The sequence below is a fragment of the Trachypithecus francoisi genome, unplaced genomic scaffold, assembly GCF_009764315.1.
Source record: "Trachypithecus francoisi isolate TF-2019V2 unplaced genomic scaffold, Tfra_2.0 Lachesis_group5, whole genome shotgun sequence".
NCBI lineage: Eukaryota > Metazoa > Chordata > Mammalia > Primates > Cercopithecidae > Trachypithecus > Trachypithecus francoisi.
In genome coordinates, this window is record NW_022681470.1 from 54,305,398 (window position 1) to 54,332,985 (window position 27,588).

Consider the following 27,588-nt stretch of genomic DNA (forward strand, 5'->3'; position numbering starts at 1 on the left):
TAAAAATCTGTCTTCTTTATTATAAAGACTTAAAAGATGGCCACTTCTAAGATATTAGCAGAGAATCACCCACAGTGATACTATTGATACTACTGCAAAAATATTTACAAATACACTCATTTCCTTTTCTTTTCACATGTTTACATATATGTAAAACGCTTTAAGAACATATATGTGTAGTTACCTATAAAGTAACTATAGTATGACTACAATAACCTATTTTATAAGTAAAAATATAAATTATATTAATCACATTTGTGTGAAAAACATGTCATAATTTTGATTTTCATCTTCAACTTTAAGTTGTCATTTTATGACAGAAACTGTAAAGACAATCCAATAAACCTGATGTATTTGTTAAGGGATAAAATCACTTCATTTGTAAATAGCCTAAGATAAGGTTATGTGCCCACAAAGTGTTTTGTGAGGACATTATCACTAGACTCAGAACAAGGAAATTGGTACTACTATGACATGTACACTTTTTTCAAAACTGCTCTTAGTTTTAACAATCTGGTAATTGCTGAATATTAAATTTTATTTAACGGACCACTTGAAAAAGAATAGAAAAATAAATTCATTTCAAATTAATAAACTGAGATGCCCTGACATGAAAATAATTCTATTAATACATTAGCAAAAAAGGAAAAAATAGAAAGTAGCAAATTTATTTTAATTTGGATTAGTATCAATATTTTATCTATTTTTTCTCTCCAAATTAGACTTCAACTATTTTTTTTTCTAAATAGGCATGGGAAGTCATGTGGTATATAAAATGGTACCTCTTTCTGTGTCTCACTGTTACATCTCATAAAGTTATGAGATACAAAATTAAGAAAATTTTAAAAACTGTCTTTTTCTTCAAAAATAAGAAAATAATATTAGATATAGACTGAAATGCTTATTGAGAACAACTGTATGAAGTTAGTGAAGTCTTTCTCACACCCTCTATGTTTAACTTTTCCATACAATATGGCTACAAATATGCACATTAATACAAAGAAATGACACAGTGGCAGCAATCACATGATTTTATAAAACTGGGTCAACATTTTATTTAGAATCCGTTGTACATTAAAACAATAAGATATTCCTCAAATTTGTAGCCTTTACTAATTTATTCCTTATGACCTGCAGGCCTTAGTCTGCCTTGAGTTCATCCCCAAAGTCTAGTTTTCAAGCAGAACAAAGTGTCTTTAGCCTTTATTTTAGAAGGAAATTTGTATTTTAAAAAGATTCTGGCCATCCTTTACTCATAATTTCATTAAAACAATTGAAAGAAATATGTTAAGGGATGTTAATTTCATGTCTTTGAACAAATACATTTAGAAGTTGTTACATTAGGTTGGTGCAAAATTAACTGCAGTTTTTGCCATTTAAAAAAAAAAATAGCAAAACCGCAATTAATTTTGCACCAACCTAATAAAACAATAAAATGTGTTGAAACTCTCTTGACCAAGAGAAAGGGAATAAGAAAATATTTTAATTATTCCTTAAAGAAAAATTGGTTGTAATTGCCAAGCAAGATGCAAACATTTACTCAGTTCGGTCTTACATATTAAATATGTAAATAGCTGTATCAATATTTTAATTACGAGACCATTTTGGTAAAAATTAAAAAGCATAAAAGGTAGAAATTTTAGTGAAAAAAATCTTCCTAATAGCGCCATAACAAGAATGAAATTTGCGGGATTGACATCATCTTGTAATAGATTAACAAGAAAGTTGCTGAATGGTATCCAATTGTTTTAAAAGTATTCCTGAAGTGCCCAGTATAGCTTCTCATTCACTAATAAACCAATTAAATAAAATAAGGCTGACTATTAAGACACTTAGATAAGTCCAGAGTATGAAAAATACAGAGATTTCAACCAGTCTAATCATGGCTTCAAATATTCTCATTTAATAATATGAGTCAATTTAAAGTTAGAATGGATTATTCTCTAAGACAACACTTTTTAAGGAGCAAATAATTCTTAAATTTGCTACTTAAAAACAGTATTGGTTTTCCTTATAGGTATCCAAGAATATGTGATAAATTTAATTGAATGTTTAAAATATATACCCTTTTATACGGTATTTTGGAAAAGCTGAATCATTTGTTTTAAAACTTGATGTAGAATCATTAAGCAAAAAAACCTATAATATCAACAGATAACCAACAACTTCAAATATTTTTCATCTCTATAAATAAATAAACATGTTATAAAAATTATGTATCCTATTAGATTCATTAAGAAGCACAAGTACACTAATATAAAAATCAAATTTGATGACCCTTTTTAGAAAACAATCCAACCAAGGTTAGATTTTAAATAAAGTCAAATTACTGATAAACTAAATGCTAGTCATATAATCTAGTAACAAATTGAGTACCTATTCATTCATATTTTATTTTATGCAATTTATCCTTTCACTGAAACTACCTTGGCATGTAAGAATGTTTTCTAGAAATGAATAAAAAATAAGGAGTCATAAAGTTATGCAACTCAGACTTCAAAATTACAAACAAACCCACTCAAGATATTCATTTAAATATTTTTTTTGTTATTGGTGAAACAAATAAAAAATGTTGCCCTAGCATTTTGTGATAAGAAAAAATGCCCAAAGCTAGAGTACAGGTCAGAATCCACAACCTGCGCCTCCTAAAAGGGCATGAGTCTCTCCCAATATGATCCTCAGAAGTTTTAAAATATATCAACAGACTCATCTTTGATCAAAGCAAGGACTGATGGAGTGTATACAGTGATGGCAACTAAGAGGAAAACCAAAGCTAACTCATTTAGGTTGCTCATTAGAAACTGGGTTAAAGTACAATCTGTACAACCAGCAAAAAATGATAAATTTATCTGAATAAAACTGATAGCATCCAGCATAATGACACCACTCAATTGACCCAATCCTTTGTTTTAATTCAAGCCTTTTGCTTATTTTATTAAGATGCTGACCCGATACCAAGACCTTCCTGGGAATCTCACTAATTTCAAGTTCATGGTGTTAATAGTTCAAGGTCTTTCACTATAGGAATAACTTAAATGACAAAAATAATTTTAAAATGATGCGGTAATGGTGGAAAAAAAATACTAAATTTTAAATTCCCAAACAGAACTGAAAATTAAAACTTAAGGCTATATTCTAAAGTTAATGATTAGTATATTAAAACCACATTTAAAATATATATACTGATAAATGGGAACATAATGAAATCTGCAAAATAAAAAATTTTACTTCATGACTAATAAGTACAAAGAGATATAAATGATCTCAAGTTGCCATAAAAAAAGGCAATTGATCAAGGACTGAAGTTTTAGTATTTAAAACTTATATGATTTCTACCAAATACAACCTATTTTTATGGATTTCATGCCATAAAAAATGGTCATTTAGTATGTTAATTTAAATGAAATTATTTCAATGTTGTCTTTTTAAAAATGATAAGCATACTCTAAATATGAAACGAGTCACTTCTTTGTCCTATTCCATTGATATTCCCTCAAAACAAAACTGTTTTAACTATTATTTTATGAGTTAATTTTATCACTATCTCATGTCTGAAAGATACTCACCTCTATGAGGCTGGAGTGTATTCCAATCAGGTATGGCATTGGGGCACTAAATTAAAAATATATATATGCATAGATTCATACAGTTCATTAAAACTGAAACAACAGTATAAGTAATTCAAAATGATTAAAAATTAAATGTATTAAATGCTCAGTTCCAGCATAACACATTATGGATATTCAAAATTATTCAATATATAAAGCTCAAATTTAATCTTAGAGGCCATTAATATATTTAAACTTAAGGTTGCTTTTTATAAACATCATAAAGTCATTTATAATTTAATCAAGAGTTATAATGTCTAAAAAGTTTGTTTGTTGGTTTGTTTTTAACTTAAGAAGAATATCAAGGTCTAGGCCATAGTCTGAATTGAATCTTTTCCATATACCTCATAGCAAATATATCCTAAATAATCATCAAATTTATTTACATCCTTTTTGCACATCTTTTCCTATTCAATTAAATTCTCATTTCTATGATATTCTTAATATATATCTTCATTGATACATACCTCCTATGTCACCAAATATTAGGGTCACAGGGTCAGTCTGCAAATATTTATCAAGACTTACTGTTTGTCAGGCACTGTTCCGGAACTGGATGTACAAAAGGAAACAATTTCCTCACCTACTGTGCTATCTTTCCCCTCGTATACATTGTCTTTTATTTACTTAGTTGTATAAATTCAGATTTATCCAACTTTCACTTTTATTAATGAAATGATTTTAATAAATTTAAAAATATTTAAGTGTGAGAATAATCTTGAATTAATTAATTCGACACATGATATTTAGAGCATAGCAGATGCCAGGCCTTAGGATAGAAACTTGAGAACATAATAGACAATATAAACAGAATATATTTCCTATGGGTTTTATACTCTTGCAAAAAATATAGATACTAAATTTTTAATACATAAAATAAGAATTGCTGGTTATTTCAGAAATACTTCTCATGAAATACAAGAAGAAAATTATTCAACTTGACATTTCGAACTTAAAATATTATCTAACAGTAAAACATGAGAATTGACAGATATCTATGAAGGCAATAGTGGATATATGAAAAAATAGCTATTTTAAAATAAAACATTTTTGGCCGGGTGCGGTGGCTCAAGCCTGTAATCCCAGCACTTTGGGAGGCCGAGAAGGGCGGATCACGAGGTCAGGAGATCGAGACCATCCTGGCTGACACGGTGAAAGCCCGTCTCTACTAAAAAAATACAAAAAAAAAAAAAAAACTAGCCGGGCGAGGTGGCGGGCGCCTGTAGTCCCAGCTACTCCGGAGGCTGAGGCAGGAGAATGGCATAAACCCCGGAGGCGGAGCTTGCAGTGAGCTGAGATCTGGCCACTGCACTCCAGCCTGGGCGGCAGAGCGAGACTCCGTCTCAAAAAAAATAAAATAAAATAAAATAAAACATTTTTGGCAATTCTTTTACAGGCATCTTTGTGCTCTATTATCACACACCTTTTCTGTTAATGCAAACAGATAATCCTGTTTCTCAAAGGATTTGCATAATTTTCTAAACATCATTGTCATTATCAAAACAGAGATGTCCAAATTTCTGTGTGTTCACTTTGCTACTGAGAACCAGCAATAGATTACACAGGCACCCTGACAGATGCAGAGATTTCAAAATAATCTTAAAAAGTTCCAAATTTATTTAAAGATGGCTAACCACTAATCTATATATCCAGAATTTACAAAGTAAGTGTTAAAGTTCTTATTTTACTCCTCGTTAGCCTATACATTCTAGTTCATTACTTCTTATTGTACTAGATTCTAATTCCCAGTTGTCTTTGCCCTTTCTAGCTCTGTTCCTTCCTATTTATTTTTTTAATTTGAATGCAAGAGACCATCTGGAATTGATCTGATATTCTGGATACTTCACTCGGCTGAAAGTTGAGAACTTTTTATAGGCCTTGATATCCTTAAGACCTAAGAGACTTTCTACCTTCAAAAGGAAACAGGAGGAACAAATGTGGACTGTTCCACTACTTCCCTAGTTCAAGTTCTCATCCCTGAATTCATTCTGGGGCTCCAGAGAAGACTAAAGTGCATATCACTAGCAAATCTAGGCTTCCACAACGAGGTTTTGATAACTTTAACAAAATGAAGTTAGGCAACTCCCATGATCTTAAATATCTCAATCCCTGCCTATATCCAAAATAGCATAAAATTATTAAAGTCACTGCGTAAACTTCCAGTTCACCTCAAGTTAGCTTATCCTACTCACAAGATTTATAATACAGAAGAGCCCATGCAGTCTGAAATTTCAAAGTACATTTTAATGAAAGAGTTTTAATAGTTAAGCCTTCTAAAAACAATAATTACTAAGTCCATTTTACAAATGTTGGTGGGATAAATGGATGGGTCAGAGTTTCATAAAATCAGAAGCAGACTGCTAAATAACCCACTGAAGTGCCAGCAAATACATATAGGAAAACATTTTTTTAAACTTTATGGAAGACATACTTATCTTTCGAAGTATAAAAAACACATTTATAAAAATTATTAAGCTGGCATAAAAATATCAATTAAAAAGCTTGTATGCAAAATGTAATCATATAATAATCTGAAACTTTTAAAATGGGATCACTTGTTACATCCACATGTTCTCCTCACCAATTTCTCACAAAATCCAAAACACGGATATGAGAACTGTAAATATTATTAACCTAGAGACTAATTTCCTAAAATAATTACATTTTGCAGAATATAGAGTGAATAGTTATTTCTTTCTCACAAAAACTGGATTGTGTAATCCTAATATGAAATCACCCAAATCTCATGAAGCGTTAAGTTTGCAACCCTAGCTTAAATTTCCTAATTCGATTAGAGCATTATCAAGTCAAGAAGAAATTCTTGGCAACCCAGATGTTTCGTCCTCTGTGTGCAAAACTGTCCTAGATCTTTCTTTCAATGTAGTTATTTTGCAAAGATGGGATACAGAAACTTCCATATGATCGCTGCTTCTTTTTGGTAGCAATTATCTGTATTTAAGAAAAGCTCTTTTTTTTTATTTTTAGGTTTTCTTACAAAGAGACCACCAATGACATAGACTATAACAGCAGTCTATTGGGGTAGTCTGAAGTATACAATTTTCCATTTGTTTTTTTTAAAAACCTATTCTCTCAGAAGCTAAACCTACTCCTTTCATAAAAAGAAGAGTCATATAGTCTAAATAGTGACTCAACCATGCATGAACAAATAATAGATAATAACAATTTTACTAGTACTAAAGTCACATTATCTGCCATGTGTTTATGGATTCGGATAGGTTAAGAGTGCCTTGCAACATCACAGGCTTGCCATATAAAAGTACTCTTATATTGGCTGATTAGGGAAAAATGCAGATGGTGTCATTTCTTCCCAGGCACCTTCTAAGCTACCAGGCAGTGTATGCCACTTCTTTTCATGTGTTGCCATCCATGGTCCTTTGTATGCCTATCCTGTAATACTTACAATGTTGCAGTACTGTGCTATGTGTACGCATGTGTGCACATCTAAGTATGTGTGTATTTCTTGCTATCTGTGAACCCTGCAAGGACAGAAACTAAATCTTATTCATTACATTACATATTCACAGCTTGACAAAATATTTAGATGGTCACTAAATGTTTAATGAACAAATGAATGGATGAATCAACAAAGTAACAAGGCTTTATTGGTGGACCAAGATGTGATATTCATCCATGGTCACAAGATGGCATTATAGCTCTCCACAGTCCAACCCACAGCAGAGCTACCAGCTGCAAAAACAGAAATACTTTACGGAGGTAGGATTACCTCAGGAATCAGAAAGTTCCAATCATGTCAAAGAGTTAGCAAATATGTATCTTTTCCTATCAAATCTTCATGATACTATTTTTGAACTGGAATATTCATAAAAATTATTTAATCAAATACTGTGACATTGAAGGGATGATCTGTAATTTTTTTCCCTTTTACATGTAGATCAGTATGATTTTAACCTCAAGGATGGAAATGGAAGAAAACCATTTACCTTAGGAAACAGCTTAGTTTACCAAGTTTTCTGGTGGCTGTTCTTTAAAAAAAAAAAATTATATGACACTACTCAGTTCCTACGATAGAAGCTGAGCCTATCATTGTGACCTTAAGGTTCAGGAAGCTTTAGATAACTTCTTGTTTGAATATCACTGATTCACTCTTTGAACCAGGGAGTTTTTGGCATGGAAGCTGTTAGAACTCAACCCGAAGGCTATTTCAGACATTAGAAACTAGAAAGAAAATTCCAGGGACTGAAATATGAAACAAGTTTCCTTCACTGAATTTGATGACAGGTAGAAACTATCAGAAAAGCTCTGGAAAAAATTAGTACAGAACTGCCTGTATCATAGAATAATTTCTAAATAACATTTTAGAACATCTTAAATGTGTAATTCATTACAGATAATTGAACTTAATTAAAAGTGTGTTATCTTTTAAGAGGTTAGAACACTTTAATATAAAAATTTAGATGGCACTAACATCATATGTAAAATGTAATTCTAAAGATATATTATATAAAATCATATATCAATATATTTCCAAATACTGCTGTAACACATATTTTTAAATAAGTAAAGTTTAATTACTGAACAGTATATACAAAGATCTACTGCATATGTCAACATAAATAAATGAGAGACCCTCCCTTTAAGGAATGCTAAAATACTACACGTATGTTGGTTAAAGAAAAACTCTAAAATGAATAACAAAGGGCTTATTTATAGATTTCGCTTTATTCTTAGACTTGTGTGTATAACGCTTAACAATATAAACTACATTCCTATAGTTTCCTGCCAAACAGTTTCTCCTTTCTAGTTCTCAAACAGCATAATAGCAATGGTAGGTCACTGGGCACCTACTTCACAGCATTATCAATTCTAATAATATTACCATGCTGTGGAAACACAACAATATATTAATATAATTAATATATGGCCAAGTACATGTGTTGTCACTACAATCACTTGCTCTGAAGAGAGTTAGTCATAAAAAGTTAATAGAAACCCTCTATATATGAACTTAAATCATTTTTAATCCTTAATACTTTCTGCCTTTTATGAAATAAAAAAGTTAAATGAATGCATTGATTCTAAAAGTGCTGTGTTTTAGTAACATTAGCCGTGAAATAAGAAAACACATTAAGGTCAAAATTGTTTCCTTCTATGTGTGTGCACAATGGTTTAGAGAAAAAATCCCATCACATTTCTTAAGAATTAGGCTATACCTGCAGAAGATGATTATGCAATAAAGATAACATTTTCCCCCCTAGTTTTGAGGAAGGCCCAGAAGCTGCTATTTAGAAGTCTAATGCTTATCTAGACTCATGATAAGTATGCAGATTCTTCCAGGCGAAGAGAACAAGGAGGTTCTAGAGGCCTGGTTATTGGGTGGGATCCCTTAGGAATTGTGTCTAATGCCAGGAAACTTTTCAGAATTACTCCCAGTACTTTTCAACATTGCTTTTCATGGTGGTTCAAGGCTGAGACTTTGACTTAAACAAAAAACAAGAATTCTTGTATTAGAGACAACCCCTTTGTCAGTACTTGGTATTTGGTGGGCTATTATCGAAAAAAGAGGGGTAGAGAGGTGTGTTCTGAAGTAAAGGTAACGAGAGTATGCCCTGACAGAGACAATGTGGTTTCTGGCAGATTTGCCAGACAAATTCCGACACCTGGGATACTGAGTTCTCTAACTGACACCATAACTTCTATACAGTTTTCCTAAACACAACTTAAGACTGTTATTTTTTCCTATTTTGCATTGAGTTATCTAATGACTGCAGAAGAAATTCACAAAATCTAAAGAACTTTATGTTTGCTAAGTATAAATTTGTGCTACCTTTGAACAGAATTATTCTGTCCTTCAAAAAAGCCATCTTTACTATTTATTAAAATGTAAGTTTCTGTGATTTCTTTTAAATATACCCCCAAGTTTATCTAATTCACAAATAAACAGATATCTAATCATGAAACCTAAATTTAAAGGAGTCTGGCAAAAGCCAGCTTACCAGCAGTAGTCCAGCAGGTGTGGAGGAAGCACTGGGATGTATATGTGTTGCCAATACATTGGGTATAGAAGAGCAGCTGATCCATGGATACAGGCAGTTAACTAAAATTTGTAAAAGGATAACAAAAATAAGTAGCTGCTGACCTTCCAAACAAAAAGCAATGTTCAGTGTATCAACAATCAACAGTAATCACAGAACAATTTACATAATGACATAAATCACATTGTCTTTACCAATTCTACATGTAAAAAGTCTTATGTCTCAGAGGCCCCTCTGAAACGTATATAAACAGCAAAAGTAGCTTCTTGGGAATCATGTAGATAGTTATAATCATCTGAAAATACAGAGCTTGGGATTGAAAACTTAGAACATAAGTAAAACTGAAAAATTAGGTGTGCATCTTAGAAAAATTGTAGGAAATTACAATTTATACAGCATAGTTTGTGTATCACTCAGATTAATTTAACATGATTAAATATGGAAAGGAAGAGAGGCTGAAAGCTCCTGAGGGATATCATTAGGGCAAATTGCCAAAGAATGAAACATGAGCCAGTCAGGAGAGTCTGGAAGCTGCAAAAATATCAGGGGACTTGAATGTTCGACAGTTGGAGCTTCAGTAATGTGTGAACTGCGGGTTATGGTATCAAGAGACTCTGTTCACTGACACATAGAATGTCACTATTGACCAGCGAACTGCCCAAGCTTGACAGCTGTACTACAGGAAGCCAAGTATATCATAATTTCATATTTAAACTGTTCATTCCAGATTAACATTTTGTTTCCTAGCTTTATATCACAACAGCTGTAATTACATTGTTGCTATTTTAAAGGTAATTGCCATTTTAATTGTTTTGTTTTGGTAAGCAGTTAATTAAACATTTTTTAGTGCTTAACAAAAGGATATCGCTTTTTTCTTCCATCTTCTGACCCTCATCAGAATTCTTTCAATATGACTTTCTTTCCATTTTAAATTATATTTCCATAAATGTAAAGTCATTTTTATGCATAAAGCAATAATTAAATCAGTATTCTTAATCATTTTAAAGTTTTGCTATAGTCTGTATTTCAAGGTTACCAATTAAATTATTTTATTCAACTTGAAGATCAGAATTTTTAAAAAATCTGAAAATGAACCAGACTTTCTATAAACCATTTTCTCTATCATTATACAAATATATTTAAAGAAACTACATAATTCACAATTAATTTTAAAAAATGAATGTACACAAAGCAATCCAAATCCTATTAATAGCCACATTTGTCTATGTTTAAGCGCAAAGTAGTTTCATTACACAAAAAGTCAATTAAAATAATTCAATCTGAACCAAAACCAAAAATGTTTATTCAAAGTATATTCATCTTTGCCATATGTGTTATATTTTTTCCAGTCACATTTTTAATCAGTTTTGTATGGCAAATAATGTATTTTGATTTCACTTGGGATGTTATCATTAAAGGATTTTACTACCTTGTACTTACAAGCTTTAATAGGTAATCATAATATTCCTTCAATAAATATTACTTTTTAAATTCCTTAATTAGAGCCTACAATATGCCACTAGGAGGCATTCAAATACTTCCATTTAACAATTACAGACCATGGATTTATTTATGTTACAAACTGCAGCTAGAGGGAAATGAAAATGGGGTTGATCTAACTCACTGTGTCAAATTCTCCAAGAGCTCTCAGGTACTCCTTAGTTGTAAATTAGGTCTCTTTAAAATTGTATTAACTCTTTCCACCCCCTTTTTAACCTGATGGGCTAAAAGAGCTTATGCAGCATTGAAAGCAGCTAATTATTTAATTTCTCAATCTGCACACAGATGACTTTTTAAACAGCTCATTCCAAGCCTTAAAAACAACAAAAAAGCTTTTTTTGTTACTGAGCAAATAAAAACTGTAGCAAGAGAAAAAACACGTTCTTAAAGTGAGGTATTAAATATAATACCTCACTTTATTTCACTGGGCATTTTTTTCACTGGGCAATTTATTTCACTGTGGATACCCAGAGTCCAAAGCACTCTACTAAATGCCACATACATACTTTCCCTGCCTCCTTACTGGTCATCCTTAAATGAATTTTTATTAGTTATTCGCTAACAAAATTCAACATTATCTGATGAATTTGACTGATTTCTTAGAGGATGGTTTCTGTAATTATATGCAGAGTCACAAAATTTCTGCAATGGCCAGCATCTGGCAGAGGGTTATGCCTGCTAATCAAGATCTACCAGGAGAGAAGCAAGCTCTACAGGACTTGAGAGGAAAAAATATATGACAACTCCTCCCCAACCACAGTTCCGGAAGTAAGCAACCAGAATGAATTATTAAAGGTAATATAGCAAAGTGTCAGGTTTAAGTAGAATTATAATGCATCTGCTTTAGCAAATATTTATTCTGTTAACCACGAGACATCTAAATGGAGATTTCCAAAGAAGACGGAAGCATCCCAAAGATGATCCCCCATATTCACCTAGTAGCATGCAAGAGCTGTGTAACTTAAAAAGAATGAGAAAATACTATTATGGCATATTCTTTTAGAGATGATAGCAAAGTTGCAAGTAAATAGAATAAAACAAATTTACTAGAAAATTTAACACATTCATATGTAAATTGCATAAAATCATAACATGTATATTACAGACACAAAATTAGGGCTCTGCCACCAACAAGCCATGTGACCTCTAGCACATCTACTAATACAACCATGTCTCAGTTTTCTAATCTTTAAAATAAGAACTCTATGCTAGATGATCTGTAAGTATTTTCTCTCATAGATCAAGCATTCTTTATTTGTAGATCAGATCAGTTCTATCTTTTTTATATTCATATGTATTGAGATTTCTTCTATCCTGGTGGCTAATGGAATACTATGACTGGACTATAATTCAGATCCACTTTCAAGATATATCTAAAGGTTTAAGTGCTTTAAAGTGCTTTCATAAAGTCTCTAAGTGCTCTAAAGTCCATAAGTTAATTATGCAACTGAAAATATTATAACAATTTATTTGCTTAATTCAACAAAAATTTTGAGTGCCTGCTATATGCAACTGAAATCCCTATGACGCAACAGGGACACAGCACTTAAACAGAACAAAGTCCCCATTTCTATGGAGCTTATGTTTACTGGAAAAAGCAAACAATAAACAAGTAAAATAAACATTGTCAGAGATGAGATCTATAAAGAAACCAAAGTAGGGAGTGATGGGGGTGGGGGGCTATTTTAGATAGGAGCATTACAGAACAACTCTAACGTGGTGACATATGAACTAAAACCTAACTGAAGGGAGAGAGCAAACTCGTGGATTTGGGAAGAAGAGCATTCCAGGTAAATTAAACAAGGCAGTCAGAAGTCCCAGGTGGGAATATGCTTGGCATCTTCACAGAGCAATGGGGAGGTCAGTGAGATTAGACTGGAGGAAGTGGGAGAATGGCAGATGAGGTCAGATAGAGAAGCAGAATCAATGATCAATGACGGAGAGCCTTCTACGACATGGTAAAGACTCTAAATGTTATTCTGGATGACATTTCTACATACCTCTGAAGAGAGTGCTATCATAATAAACTATTTACCTGGAACATTTTGAGAATATACAAATTAAAGGAAAATAAACTACATATTTGAGAAGTTTGGTTTGCAATATAAAGTACTACAAAGAAATGAGAACAATTTTATAAGCCAAGTAAGAAGAATCTTATTAAAGTTATTTATGATATATCGAATCTTTAAGCTTAATGAAAATGAAATATCATATAGTCTTCCTTTGGGCTAGAATTACCCAAGTATCATATGTCTGATTAGTGACAGGGCCAGGACTCCACGTTCTAATATCGTCAGTTGCTTCTTTAATACCACAGTTGTTCCTCACGAAAGCAGAGAAAAGGGTAAAGGAAAGAATTTCCATGTTTCAGTTCAAACATATTTCTGGCATTATATCCTGAAACTGAATAATACACTGCTATAATTTTCAGAGAAAAATGAATTTACCAAATACAGGTTTATGGAAAAACATATTCTTATCTTTATGTAGCATATGAATATTTAAAATGCACATGTATTTTCATAAAGCATACCCAATATATTAAATTAATATAGTTCCAAAGAGCTGACTAATGCAAAATAGAAACATTGGGAACACTGATTTACTATGGACTTCAATTACAACCTAAGTATATATGCTGATCATGAGAAGGGACAAGAACTAATGCCCGTGAAACCAGACAGAGAAACCTGACAGTAAAGGTCAGCAATAGTTAACTCAGTCATAGAACAAAGGCATTTGAAACTTCCGGTTCCCAGGTCACCAGGTCTAAACATAGATAGTGCCACTGAAAATAACAGCAGCAAATGTTTATATAATGCTTACCGTGTGCCAAGAACTGTTATGAGCACTTGAACTACTCATATCTAATCCTCACAACAACATCATGAAGTACTATTATCATTATTTCTACTTAACAGATAGACACTAAGACAAAGTTCAACCAACTGCCCATGATCACACAGCTTATAAACAGCAAAGTCAGGATACAAATGGAGGCAGGCTGGATCCAAAGTATAGTAAGCGCTATTTCAAACTACCTTCAATACATAAAGATTTTAAATTCTCCTCATTATAAGGCTTTAAATAACATCTACTGACTGAAAATACTGTGTTTTATACGAATTGTATAATAGAGAATGGATCTTTGGACCGAACAGTCAAACAAGAACCACTGACCTTTGTATGAAAAATCTATGATAGACAGAGATCTGATTTACAAAACTTTCCTCAGGCAACACAGACTGTAACTACAGCAGGAAACTAATAGAACAGACTCTCCCAGAAAATGTTAAAAGGATAAGATCATTGACACAAATTCTACAAGTTATCATCTCAACTTATGTCTGTGAGTACACCTAAGTTTGAAACTGAACCAAAGTTGTCCTGCTTTGTGATACAAAATCTGATTTGTTCTTCTTAAACTATATTTATTAGAAGAAATCAGCCTATTAATAAAACTAGAATTGTTTTAAGCAATTAAATAGGCATGTATTTTCAGGGAGGAGAAAAAGACATTTATCAGACTCCCATGGACATAGCAGAAAGGTAATCCATCTAGTATAATCACCACTATGAAAAATAGCACAATTTTAACCAGCATGCCTTACAGGTAAAGGTATCATACAGACACATTGCTACTCACACTATTCTAGCCTCTGTATCACCTATCTAGATTGTGCCTCATTCTTTTATAGAAATCCTACACTTCAACTAGAGTTATATGAGTTACTGCAGGGTTAAATGAGTTACTGAGTGGCAGATTTATATTCCCCAAGAAAGCATTTATTAATAAAATCTAAGAAACATATATTAGAGACCTCACCTGATTTTTAACTGAATCAGTACTTAATTTAGAAATTTAAGCACTATAAATAACTATAAGTATAAAGAGTAAACTGCTGCAGATGGGAATGTAATGAATTCCTCATAAAATTTTTAAAAAATTAGTGGAAACCATAAAGAAAACATCTGCTTAAACACATTTAATTTATATTCACATTTTAAAGTTTAGACCAAAAAAGGTAGCAGCAGGGTATTTGAAAACCACAACATTAACTACAAAATAGTCTCACTTAAGTAAAACTCTAATATTCAAATTAAGTGAGACTTATAAGAAAATGTTTGGAGAGTAGATATTCTATATAATGCAAAAACAATTTTTTTTATTATTATACTTTATGTTCTAGGGTACATGTGCACAACATGCAGGTTTGTTACATATGTAAACATTTGCCATGTTGGTGTGCTGCACCCATTAACTCGTCATTTACATTAGGTATATCTCCTAATGCTATCCTTCCCCACTACTCACCCCCAACAACAGGCCCCGGTGTGTGATGTTCCCCTTCCTGTGTCCAAGTGATCTCATTGTTCAATTCCCACCTTGAGTGAGAACATCCGGTGTTTGGTTTTCTGTTCTTGAGATAGTTTGCTCAGAATGATGGTTTTCAGCTGCATCCTTGTCCCTACAAAGGACACGAACTCATCCTTTTTATGGCTGCATAGCATTCCAAAGTATATGTGTGCCAAATTTCTTAATCCGGTCTGTCACTGATGGACCTTTGGGTTGATTCCAAGTCTTTGCTATTGTGAATAGTGCCACAATAAACATACATGTGCATGTGTCTTTATAGCAGCATGATTTATAATCCTTTGGATGTATACCCAATAATGGGATGGCTGGGTCAAACGGTATTTCTAGTTCTAGATCCATGAGGAAGCGCCACACTGCTTTCCACAATGGTTGAAGTAGTTTACGGTCCCACCAACAATGTCAAAGTGTTCCTATCCTCTCCAGCACCTGTTGTTTCCTGACTTTTTAATGACTGCCATTCTAACTGGTGTGAGATGGTATCTCATTGTGGTTTTGATTTGCGTTTCTCTGATGGCGAGTGATGATGAGCATTTTTTCATGTGTCTGTTGGCTACATAAATGTCTTATTTTGAGAAGTGTCTGATCATATCCTTTGCCCACTTCTTGATGGGGTTTTTTCTTGTAAATTTGTTTGAGATCTGTGTAGGTTCTAAATATTAGCCCTTTGTCAGATTAATAGATTGGAAAAATTTTCTCCCATTCTGTAGGTTGCCTGCTCACTCTGATGGTAGTCTCTTTTTTTTTTTTTTTTTTTTTTTTTTTTTTTTTTTTTTTTTTTTTTTGAGGCGGAGTCTTGCTCTGTTGCCCGGGCTGGAGTGCAGTGGCCGGATCTCAGCTCACTGCAAGCTCCGCCTCCCAGGTTTACGCCATTCTCCTGCCTCAGCCTCCCGAGTAGCTGGGACCACAGGCGCCCGCCACCTCGCCCAGCTAGTTTTTGTATTTTTTAGTAGAGACGGGGTTTCACCGTGTTAGCCAGGATGGTCTCGATCTCCTGACCTCGTGATCCGCCCGTCTCGGCCTCCCCAAGTGCTGGGATTACAGGCTTGAGCCACCGCGCCCGCCTGATGGTAGTCTCTTTTGCTGTGCAGAAGCTCTTTAGTTTAATTAGATCCCATTTATCTATTTTGACTTTTGTTGCCATTGCTTTTGGTGTTTTAGACATGAAGACCTGCCCATGCCTATGTCCTGAATGGTATTGCCTAGGTTTTCTTCTAGGGTTTTTATGGTTTTAGGTCTAACATTTAAGTCTCTAATCCATCTTGAATCAATTTTTGTTTAAGGAGTAAGGAAGGGATCCAGTTTCAGCTTTCTACTTATGGCTAGCCAATTTTCCCAGCACCATTTATTAAATAGGGAATTCTTTCCCCATTTCTTGTTTTTGCCAGGTTTGTCAAAGATCAGATGGTTGTAGATGTGTGGTATTATTTCTGAGGGCTCTGTTCTGTTCCATTGGTCTATATCTCTGTTTGGTACCAGTACCATGCTGTTTTGGCTACTGTAGCCTTGTAGTATAGTTTGAAGTCAGGTAGCATGATGCCTCCAGCTTTGTTCTTTTGACTCAGGATTGTCTTGGCAATGTGGGCTCTCTTTTGGTTCCATATGAACTTTAAAGTAGTTTTTTTCCAATTCTGTGAAGAAAGTCATTGGTACCTTAATGGGGATGGCATTGAATCTATAAATTACCTTGGGCAGTATGGCCATTTTCATGATATTGATTCTTTCTATCCATGAGTATGGAATGTTCTTCCATTTGTTTGTGCCCTCTTTCATTTCATTAAGCAGTGGTTGGTAGCTCTCCTTGAAGAGGTCCTTCACATCCCTTGTAAGTTGGATTCCTGGGTATTTTATTCTCCCTGAAGCAATTGTGAATGGGAGTTCATTCATGATTTGGCTCTCTGTTTGTCTGTTATTGGTGTATAAGAATGCCTGTGATTTTTGCACACTGATTTTGTATCCTGAGACTTTGCTGAAGTTGCTTATCAGCTTAAGGAGATTTTGGGCTAACACAATGGGGTTTTCTAAATATACAATCATGTCATCTGCAAAAAGAGACAATTTGACTTACTCTTTTCCTAATTGAATACCTTTTATTTCTTTCTCTTGCCTGATTGCCCTAGCCAGAACTTCCAACACTATGTTGAATAGGAGTGGTGAGAGAGGGCATCCCTGTCTTGTGCCAGTTTTCAAAGGGAATTTTTCCAGTTTTTGCCCATTCAGTATGATATTGGCTGTGGGTATGTCATAAATAGCTCTTATTATTTTGAGATATGTCCCATCAATACCTAATTTACTGAGAGTTTTTAGCATGAAGGGCTGTTGAATTTTGTCAAAAGCCTTTTCCGCATCTATTGAGATAATCATGTGGTTTTTGTCTTTGGTTCCGTTTATATGCTGGATTACGTTTATTGATTTGCATATGTTGAACCAGCCTTGCATCCCAGGGATGAAGCCCACTTAATCATGGTGGATAAGCTTTTTCATGGGTTGCTGGATTCAGTTTGCCAGTATTTTACTGAGGATTTCTGCATCAATGTTCATCAGGGATATTGGTCTAAAATTCTCTTTTTTTGTTGTGTCTCTGCCAGGCTTTGGTATCAGGATGATGTGGGCCTCATGAAATGAGTTAGGGAGGATTCCCTCTTTTTCTATTGATTGGAATAGTTTCAGAAGGAATGGTACCAGCTCCTCCTTGTACCTCTGGTAGAATTCAGCTGTGAATCCATCTGGTCCTGGACTTTTTTTGGTTGGTAGGCTATTAATTATTGCCTCAATTTCAGAGTCTGCTATGGGTCTCTTCAGGGATTCAACTTCTTCCTGGTTTAGTCCTGGGAGACTGTATGTGTCCAGGAATTTATCCATTTCTTCTAGGTTTTCTAGTTTATTTGCGTAGAGGTGTTTATTCTCTGATGGTAGTTTGTATTTCTGTGGGGTCGGTGGTGATATCCCCTTTATCATTTTTTATTGCCTCTATTTGATGCAAAAACAACATTTTGTACATTTTTTTAAATAGAATTTATTTTTTAGAATAGTTTTAGGTTCATAGCAAAACTGAACAGAAATTACAGGAATGTCCCATATTCTCCCTCCCTGCCCTCACCCACGCATAGCTTCCTCCATTATCAACACACCCCACCACACTGGTACATTGTTACAGCCGATGAACCTATATTGACACAACATTGTCACCTGAGTCCCTAATCTACATAACAGTTCACACTTGGTGTTATACATTCTAGGATATAAACAAATTTACAGTGACATGTATCCACCATTATAGTATCATTAAAATGCTCTGTTAAATAATTAGGTATAAATCTAACATAATATGTATACAATATATGTAAGGAAAACTAAATATTCTAATAAAAGAAATCAAAGAACTAAATAAATGGAGAGATATTCCATGTTCATGCGTAGGAAGACTCAATACTGTCAAGATGTCAGTCCTTCCTGACATCTTGGTCTATAGATTACAATCCCCATCAAAATCCCAGCAAGTTTTCTTGTGGAAAACAAGAAGCTGATTCTAAAGTTTCTACGGAGAAGCAAAAGATACAGAATAGTCAACGTAATTCTAAAAGAACAAAGTTGGAGGACAGACACTATCTGAGTTCAAAACTTATTATAAAGCTACAATATTCAAAACAGTGTAGCATTTATAAAAGAACATACAATTAGACCAATGGAACATAAGAGAGAGCCCACAAATAGACCCACATAAATATAATCAACTAATCTTTGACAAAGAAGCAAAGGCAATACAATGAATAAAAGACAGTCTTATCAATAAATGGTGCTGGAACAAGTGGACATCCACATGCCAAAAAAATGAATCTAGATACAGACCTTACACTTTTCATGAAAATTTACTCAAAATGAATCACAGACCTAAATGTAAAATGCAAAACTATAAAACCCCTAGAGGATAACACAGGAGAAAATCTACATGACCTAGGGCTTGGCAATGACTTTTAGAGACAACACCAAAGTCATGAACCATGAAAAAATTAATTGATAAGTTGGATTTCATTAAATTTAAAATTTCTGTTCTGTGAAAAACACTGTCAAGAAAATTTAAAAAGCAGCCACGGACTAAGAGGAAATATTTGCAGAAGGCATATCTGATAAGAGACTGTTACCCAAAATATACAAAACTCTTAAAATTCTATAATAAGAAAACAAACAACCCAATTAAGAAATGGGTCAAAGACTGTAACAGATGCCTCACCAACCTCAACAAAGATATACAAGTGACAAATAAGCATATGAAAAGATGTTCCCCATCACATGTCATCAGGGAAAGGCAAATTAAAACAACAATGAGATACCACTACATACCTATTAGAATGGCCAAAATCCAGAACACTGACAACAAATGCTGATGAAGATGTGGAAAAGAAACTCTCATTCATTTACAATGGTACTACAAAATGGTACAGCTACTCTGAAAGACATTTTGGTGGTTTCAAATAAACCTAAATTTTTTTATACTTTATTTTCTTCCTTCATTCTCTTAGGGTGGTATCTTAGTCTCTTTGGGCTACTATATCAAAATACCTTAGAGTAGGTAACTTATAAATAATAGGAGTTTATTTCTCACCGTTCTAGAGACTGGGAAATCCAACATCAAGGTACCAGCAGATTCAGTGTCTGGTAAAGGCTTGCTCTTTTCTCCATAGATGGCACCTTGTTACTGCATGCTCACATGGCAAGAGGGACTGAACAGCTCCCTTGAAGCTCTTTTATAAGGTCACTAATCGCATTCATGAGGGCTCACGATTTCATTACTTCCTAAAGACCCTAACTCTTAATACTATCATATTAGGGTTTAAATTCCAAAAATATAAATTTTGGAGGACACATTCAGACCATAGTAGACGGTAAATTCTGATACTTCACTGCTAAAAGTTTATTCTAAACTATTTCCATCATACCCGGGTCCTTTGGAAAGTTCTAATCATCTCACATTTAGTCACTGGTTTATTAGCTCTTCCTAACCAAATAATTCTAAATTTTATTTCTTGCTTGCTTCCTTCAAGTATTCATTCTTTCTTTAATTTTATAGTTTGGGAAACTGAGGCAAAGTTAAGTCAATTGGCCAAGATTACTAAGCCAGTAAGTGGGGCACCAAACTTGTGCCAGACATTATTATTAGTGGTAAGGATACAGTAATGAACAAAACATACAAAAATCTGTGCTCTCAAGGAACCTACATTCTAGTTACCCTCTATATACCACCATTACTGTTGTACTCACCTCTTCACAGCTCTTTGGATTTCTGTGCTATCACATTATACATAAACGCCAATACCCTCAAATACATCTCCTCACCTACATGACATTTCCCTATCACTAAATTTACTGCTTTCTAATTCTCACTCTCAAAGTCAATTCAATAGCAGCTTTTCTTTTCCTAGAGAAGGCCCTTCTACTTTTCCATCAAAATTAAAGAGCGTAACACTACAACACTCCTCAAATCTGCCTATATTTTCTCTTCACAAATATCTAAAACTGTACATTCTGGAGGACAAAGGGTTAGGATATTCATATGGTATATACAAAAATTACATAATTTGGCAATCATTTTTTAAAAAATAAATTATACAATATAAGAATCATTGTATTTAACAACTAGAAAGGATCCTAGAGATCATTCTTGTTCAATTTCTTCATTTTTTAGACAAGAAATTTCAGGGTAAAAGAAATTAAATGAATCATAAGAAGGTAGCTGATGTACTGTAGAGTAGTTGGTCTAAAACACAAATCTCTAATTTTAGAAGATATTATTAATATAAACACATTACTGTCACATTTTCAAACAATATTTCAAATAAACAGTAAATAAAAGCTGACTGAAGCTACTCTTTAGTCATATTTGAAACCATAATTTAAAATATATCTCACCCAGAACAAAATAAAACTGATCGCAAACCACCAGCCACTGAAAAAGAGACAATCACAATGGCAAAGCAACAACAAAGTAAATCTAAATCTTTTGAGTTAACAAATATAATAATTTGTAATGAAATAAGAATAGACAATTATACATATACATATTTAATGTTAAAATTACTATATATACACCTTTATCTGTTTAACATACGTATGTATATTTAGCATGCATATCATATATATGTGAATATATGCATGTGTATGTGTATATGCATACACATACTTATAAAGTGAAAATTTGCTGTTAGTAAATGACATCAAGAACTGTCCCCTTATAAAAAAGACACTAAATAAACACTTGGTAAAGACTTGTCCTGTGCGTGTCATTCTACTCTTTCCCTTTTCTTACCTACTCTTAAGCTGATACCACAGGCAAAAGACTTTTGCTTGCAAATGTTTCTAAAACCCAACCTCACCTCCCTCTTAAGGTCACTGTCCTAGTTCAGGAGATAATCATCTCTTGCTTTTATTACTGTAACAGTCTTTATTTATTTATTTATTTATTTATTTATTTATTTATTTTTATTATACTTTAAGTTCTAGGGTACATGTGCATAACATGCAGATTTGTTACATATGTATACTTGTGCCATGTTGGTGTGCTGCACCCATCAACTTGTCAGCATCCATCAACTCGTCATTTACATCAGGTAAAACTCCCAGTGCAATCCCTCCCCCCTTCCGCCTCCCCGTGATAGGCCCCGGTGTGTGATATTCCCCTTCCCGAGTCCAAGTGATCTCATTGCTCAGTTCTCACCTATGAGTGAGAACATGCGGTGTTTGGTTTTCAACAAAAGCCAAAATTGACAAATGGGATCTAATTAAACTAAAGAGCTTCTGCACAGCAAAAGAAACTACCATCAGAGTGAACAGGCAACCTACAGAATGGGAGAAAATTTTTGCAATCTACTCATCTGACAAAGGGCTAATATCCAGAACCTACAAAGAACTCAAACAAATTTACAAGAAAAAAACAAACAACCCCATCAAAAAGTGGGCAAAGGATATGAACAGACATTTCTCAAAAGAAGACATTCATACAGCCAACAGACACATGAAAAAATGCTCATCATCACTCGCCATCAGAGAAATCCAAATCAAAACCACAATGAGATACCATCTCACACCAGTTAGAATGGCAATCATTAAAAAGTCAGGAAACAACAGGTGCTGGAAAGGATGTGGAGAAATGGGAACACTTTTACACTGTTGGTGGGATTGTAAACTAGTTCAATCATTATGGCAAACAGTATGGCGATTCCTCAAGGATCTAGAACTAGATGGACCATATGACCCAGCCATCCCATTACTGGGTGTATACCCAAAGGATTACAAATCATGCTGCTATAAAGACACATGCACATGTATGTTTATTGCGGCACTATTCATAATAGCAAAGACTTGGAATCAACCCAAATGTTCATCAGTGACAGACTGGATTAAGAAAATGTGGCACATATACACCATGGAATACTATGCAGCCATAAAAAAAGATGAGTTTGAGTCCTTTGTAGGGACAAGGATGCAGCTGGAAACCATCATTCTTAGCAAACTATTGCAAGAACAGAAAACCAAACACCGCATGTAACAGTCTTTTAACTGATCTCCTGTCTGTTGGATTTCCCCTACTCCATTTCTTCTTTTATAGCCACCAGTGTTATCTTCTCTAAAACAAAACTTGTCATGTCATATACCTCATTTGCTTTCCCACAATCTGTTGGATAAAAGCCAAACCTCTTAAATTAGCAAATGTGATTCTTCACAATCTGGCCACTGTTTATATCCCCAACTAGATTTTGTAGTCTGCTTTTTCTCTCTCCCACTCTCTCCATACACACACACACACACACACACACACACACACACACACACACAAACAGTAATATATTAAACACATATTTCCTAGACATGATACAAATTCCTTTCAAGAATGAGGTGTCATATTGAAGTAAACTCTATAGTCTACCACTCTACCCTCTAATATTTCCCATGGTAGAATTTTTATCACATTGACTGTCCTTGACTCACTGACACTGTTATAGAATCACAAATTAGTAACTCTGAAATTCCCAGTACTTAGTACCTGACAAATAATAGCATTTATCAATGCACAAATGAATAAATACTTATATACCTCATCTTGGGAAAATCTACCCATGGCAAATATTTATTTTAAAATAAAGGCATTTCTTTGCTTCTCAAGTAGTTAACTATTTTTAACTCCTTCCTATTTAACAGAAGAATGCTTCTACTTGAATTTTTTTTTTTTTTTTTGAGACAGAGTCTCGCTCTGTCGCCCAGGCTGGAGTGCAGTGGCCGGATCTCAGCTCACTGCAAACTCTGCCTCCTGGGTTCACGCCATTCTCCTGCCTCAGCCTCCCAAGTAGCTGGGACTACAGGCACCCGCCACCGCGCCCGGCTAATTTTTTGTATTTTTAGTAGAGACGGGGTTTCACTGTGGTCTCGATCTCCTGACCTTGTGATCCACCCGCCTCGGCCTCCCAAAGTGCTGGGATTACAGGCGTGAGCCAACGCGCCCGGCCTCTACTTGAATTTTAAGATGCCACTTGGCTAACTGGGGTACCATATACCACTGAATCAATAGGCTAAAGAAGAGGAAGTTAATCTACTGGCTTGAGTGATTGTTCTCAACAGCCAAAGGGAAACTGCGGTGCTTCTATATAATAGAGGCAAAGAGAAATGTGTCTTGAACTAGGGGATTCTCTATGATGCCTCAGGACTTGTATGCCTAAAGTAAAAGAAATGAAAAACTACAACAACCAAAACACAACAAAAACTTTAAGGATTGAGACTCTTTGAGAATGGGACATTTTACCAGATAAAGATCCTTTCCAGGTGAAATTCTAGCTGAGGGTGAGAGAAATATGGAATGGGTAATAAGAGGAAGCCATAAACCAGATAAAGATCCTTTTCAGGTGAAGTTCTAGCTGAGGGTGAGAGAAATATGGATTGGGTAACAAGAGGAAACCATACATACCAATTATGGCCTCTTGACCAGTTACATAAACAAGGGTTTCTCCTAGAGGAAAGGGTGAGAATGCCTACATTTGTAAAAATGATAGTTCTATGTTATTAGGTAGAAAAACAGATTTGTTTTATTGTACAGGAATTCAAATGTGTATAGAAGGGTACAAATAGAGGCTGAGTATCCAAAGGGGTGGGCTGTACCAATTATCAACTTACTGCCTCTTGGCTCAAAATCTGCCCCTCACTGCCTGATCTGTAAAAATGGATCTGGACTCTGGATATTTTTCCTTTTAGCAACTGGCATGATGTCAAACTTTGTCAGGAGAGGGTACTAAAGAGACAATGCAAAAAGAGAGAACTTGCTCCTGGTTCCAGTGAGACACTCTGCAGGCTCCTACAAACCCTATGGCTCAGCAAAGGCTGTCTTCTATTGTACATGCAGCTTCCCTAGGGCCCATTTCCTGCAGCACAGGTGTCCATCAGGCTCCTATGCAGTGGACAGTTTCTGCAGTGCCTGGCTCCTGCAGGTACTGGCAGCCAAAGGTTTCCCTCAGTACTCCTCTACCTTACAGCAGAGTACCTCTGACTCTTGCAGCACTTGGAGCCTTTCTAGTTCCTGCAGCACAGGAGGCATCTCCTGCACCTGATTATTGGAGTGTACAATTTCCAACAACATCAAGTGGCCAGCAGCTTTCCTTTGTTAGTTTTTTAAAGGAGTGCCTCCAGTAACACAATCCTAGTTAACAGCTTCACCTTAGGAGGCTTTATAGTAGTCTGCAGCGAGTGAGGCATCTCTCTGAAAGCAGCTTCCCCAGTACCTCTCATATGGCTTTCCAGCAATTTCTAAGGAATGGCATTTCTCTGAGGGCAGCTTTCCTGGGCACCCCAAAGGGCAGGATTCCAGAAAATTCTGCCAGTGTGGCACCACAGCAACTCCTCTGTCATTCAATAAGCCACAGTTGTGCCCTCTCCATTGGAGTCTGGATCTCGAACCCAGATGGGGCTTCTTCCCTGGGTGCTCCATTTCAGCCCTAAGACTAGTAGTTGCTTTATATTTGGTATTTCTATAGTCTTTATAATTCCTTTCACTTACTAGAAGCCCATCGCTTGTTACTCCAGTCCCATGTTATAGTTTTTAAGTTCTTTATATTAAACTTTCTTTGTTCAAATTACTATGTAGCTTCTCTTTCCTGGTCATATTCAGACTGATACAAAGGCTATAAAGATTGATAGAAAACTAACAAAGGAAAGCTGCTGGCCACTTGGTGCTGTCAGTGTATGATCTTACCTACAGAACACTGCCTGGCATGAGTTAAGCATTCCTTAAATGAAGAATGATTCAATGAATGAACAAATGAACATTTTTCATAGAAAGAAAGTAACAAACTTTCTATTTAGGACTATATGAAGACCAAAGAATACCTAACTAAGTTCCTGTATAGGCTGAACAAAAGTCACAATTGCAATACAGATTCATGAAGCTGAAAAGGGTTTAAGACGTATTAATAAATGTTTCCCCACAGCATTACTATTTTTGCGTAGACTTTAAAAAAAAAATTACCTAGTAGAAAATAGCTAAACACAAATGTTCTTTTAAAGACAACACCTACACAGAAATTAGTGCCTAGGCCGGGCACAGTAGCTCATGCCTGTGATCCCAGCAACTCTGGGAGGCCAAGGCAGGAGTATTGCTTGAGCCCAGGAGTTTGAGACTGGCCTCGGCCACTTGGTGAAACCCCATCTCTACAAAAAAATACAAAAATTAGCCAGGCATAGTGGCGCATGCCTGTAGTCCCAGCTACTTGGGAGGCTGAGGTGTGGGAAGATGACTGACATCAGTGGGCAGAGGCTGCAGTGAGCCGAGATCACACCACTACACTCCGACACCTTGGCAACAGAGTGGCAACTCTGAGAAAGACAGAAAGAAAGAGAAAGAAAGAAAGAAAGAAAGAGAGAGAGAGAGAGAGAAAGAGAAAGAAAAAAGGAAGAAGGAAGGAAGGAAGGAAGGAGGGAGGGAGGAGGGAGGGAAGGAGGGAGGGAGGAGGGAGGGAGGAAAGGAGGGAAGGAAGGAGGGAAGGAGGAGGGAGGAGGGAGGGAGGGAGGGAGGGAAGGAAGGAAGGAAGGAAGGAGGCAAGGAAGGAAGGAAGGAGGGAAGGAGGGAGGGAGGGAGGGAAGGAGGGAGGGAGGGAGGGAGGGAAGGAAGAAAGGAGGCAAGGAAGGAAGGAGGGAGGGAGGGAGGGAGGGAAGGAAGAAAGGAGGGAAGGAGGGAAGGAAGGAGGGAGGGAGGGAGGGAGGGAAGGAAGGAAGGAAGGAAGGAAGGAAGAAGGAAGGAAGGAAGGAAGGAAGGAAGGAGATATTAGCACCTAACTTGGAAACTTCAAGATTTACAAAGAGACTTTTATTATTTAAAGAGACAAACATCAAAGAGATAAATCAAGGGATATATTTCTGCTTGACAAATACACAGCTTCTACTCTGGCATTTTCAGAGTAACACTTTATATTTTACACTATAATATAATTAATGTTTTTTTATTTTAAAAACTTTTCTGATACAATTTAAATAATTAAATTTATTCTTCAATATATACATGAACACATACACAACCCATGGTTTTATTTGTTTTATTTTTTGAGACAGAGTCTCATTCTGTTGCCAGGCTGGAATGTAGTAGTGCGATTATGGCTCACTACAATATTGAACCCCTGGGCTCAAGCAATCCGTCCACCTCAGCCTCCCGAGTATCTGGGATTACAGGCATGTGACACCACACCCAGCTAATTTTCTTAATTTTTTGTAGAGACAGGGTCTCACTACATTGCGCAGGCTATTCTCAAACTCCTAGTCTCAGGCAATCCTCTCATCTCAGCCTTCCAGAGTGCTGGGATTACAGGCATGAGCTACCATGCCAGGCAGGTTTTTAATTTTTAAAGACATTGATATCTAATACAAGCGTTTGACATATTCACTAATAATTAAAATTTGAGAAGGGTATGTGGTAAATGCTACGGTAGTTCAGAGATGAAAGATGTTACACTGGTTACTCATAAAAACTAAGCCTTCTGTAAAGTAAATCAGATTTTGAGAAACATTCAGAAGCATGCATGTGGGAGATTTAAAACACATATGAGGATGAGCAAAAAGT

The 27,588-nt window shown here is 35.1% G+C and overlaps 1 protein-coding gene across 9 annotated transcripts in view; it reads right to left on the minus strand.

The window, feature by feature from the left end:
* The window catches only part of DENND1B (DENN domain containing 1B), a 291,773-nt gene that overhangs the window by 112,912 nt on the left and 151,273 nt on the right, over positions 1 to 27,588 (minus strand). For all 9 annotated transcript variants that reach the window (XM_033200326.1, XM_033200323.1, XM_033200324.1 and 6 more), the window contains 2 exons: positions 9,584 to 9,684; positions 3,567 to 3,612 (listed from right to left, as the gene is read on the minus strand). In XM_033200326.1, the coding sequence (XP_033056217.1) occupies positions 3,567 to 3,612; positions 9,584 to 9,684 (147 nt within the window). The remainder of the gene's footprint in view (positions 1 to 3,566; positions 3,613 to 9,583; positions 9,685 to 27,588) is intronic.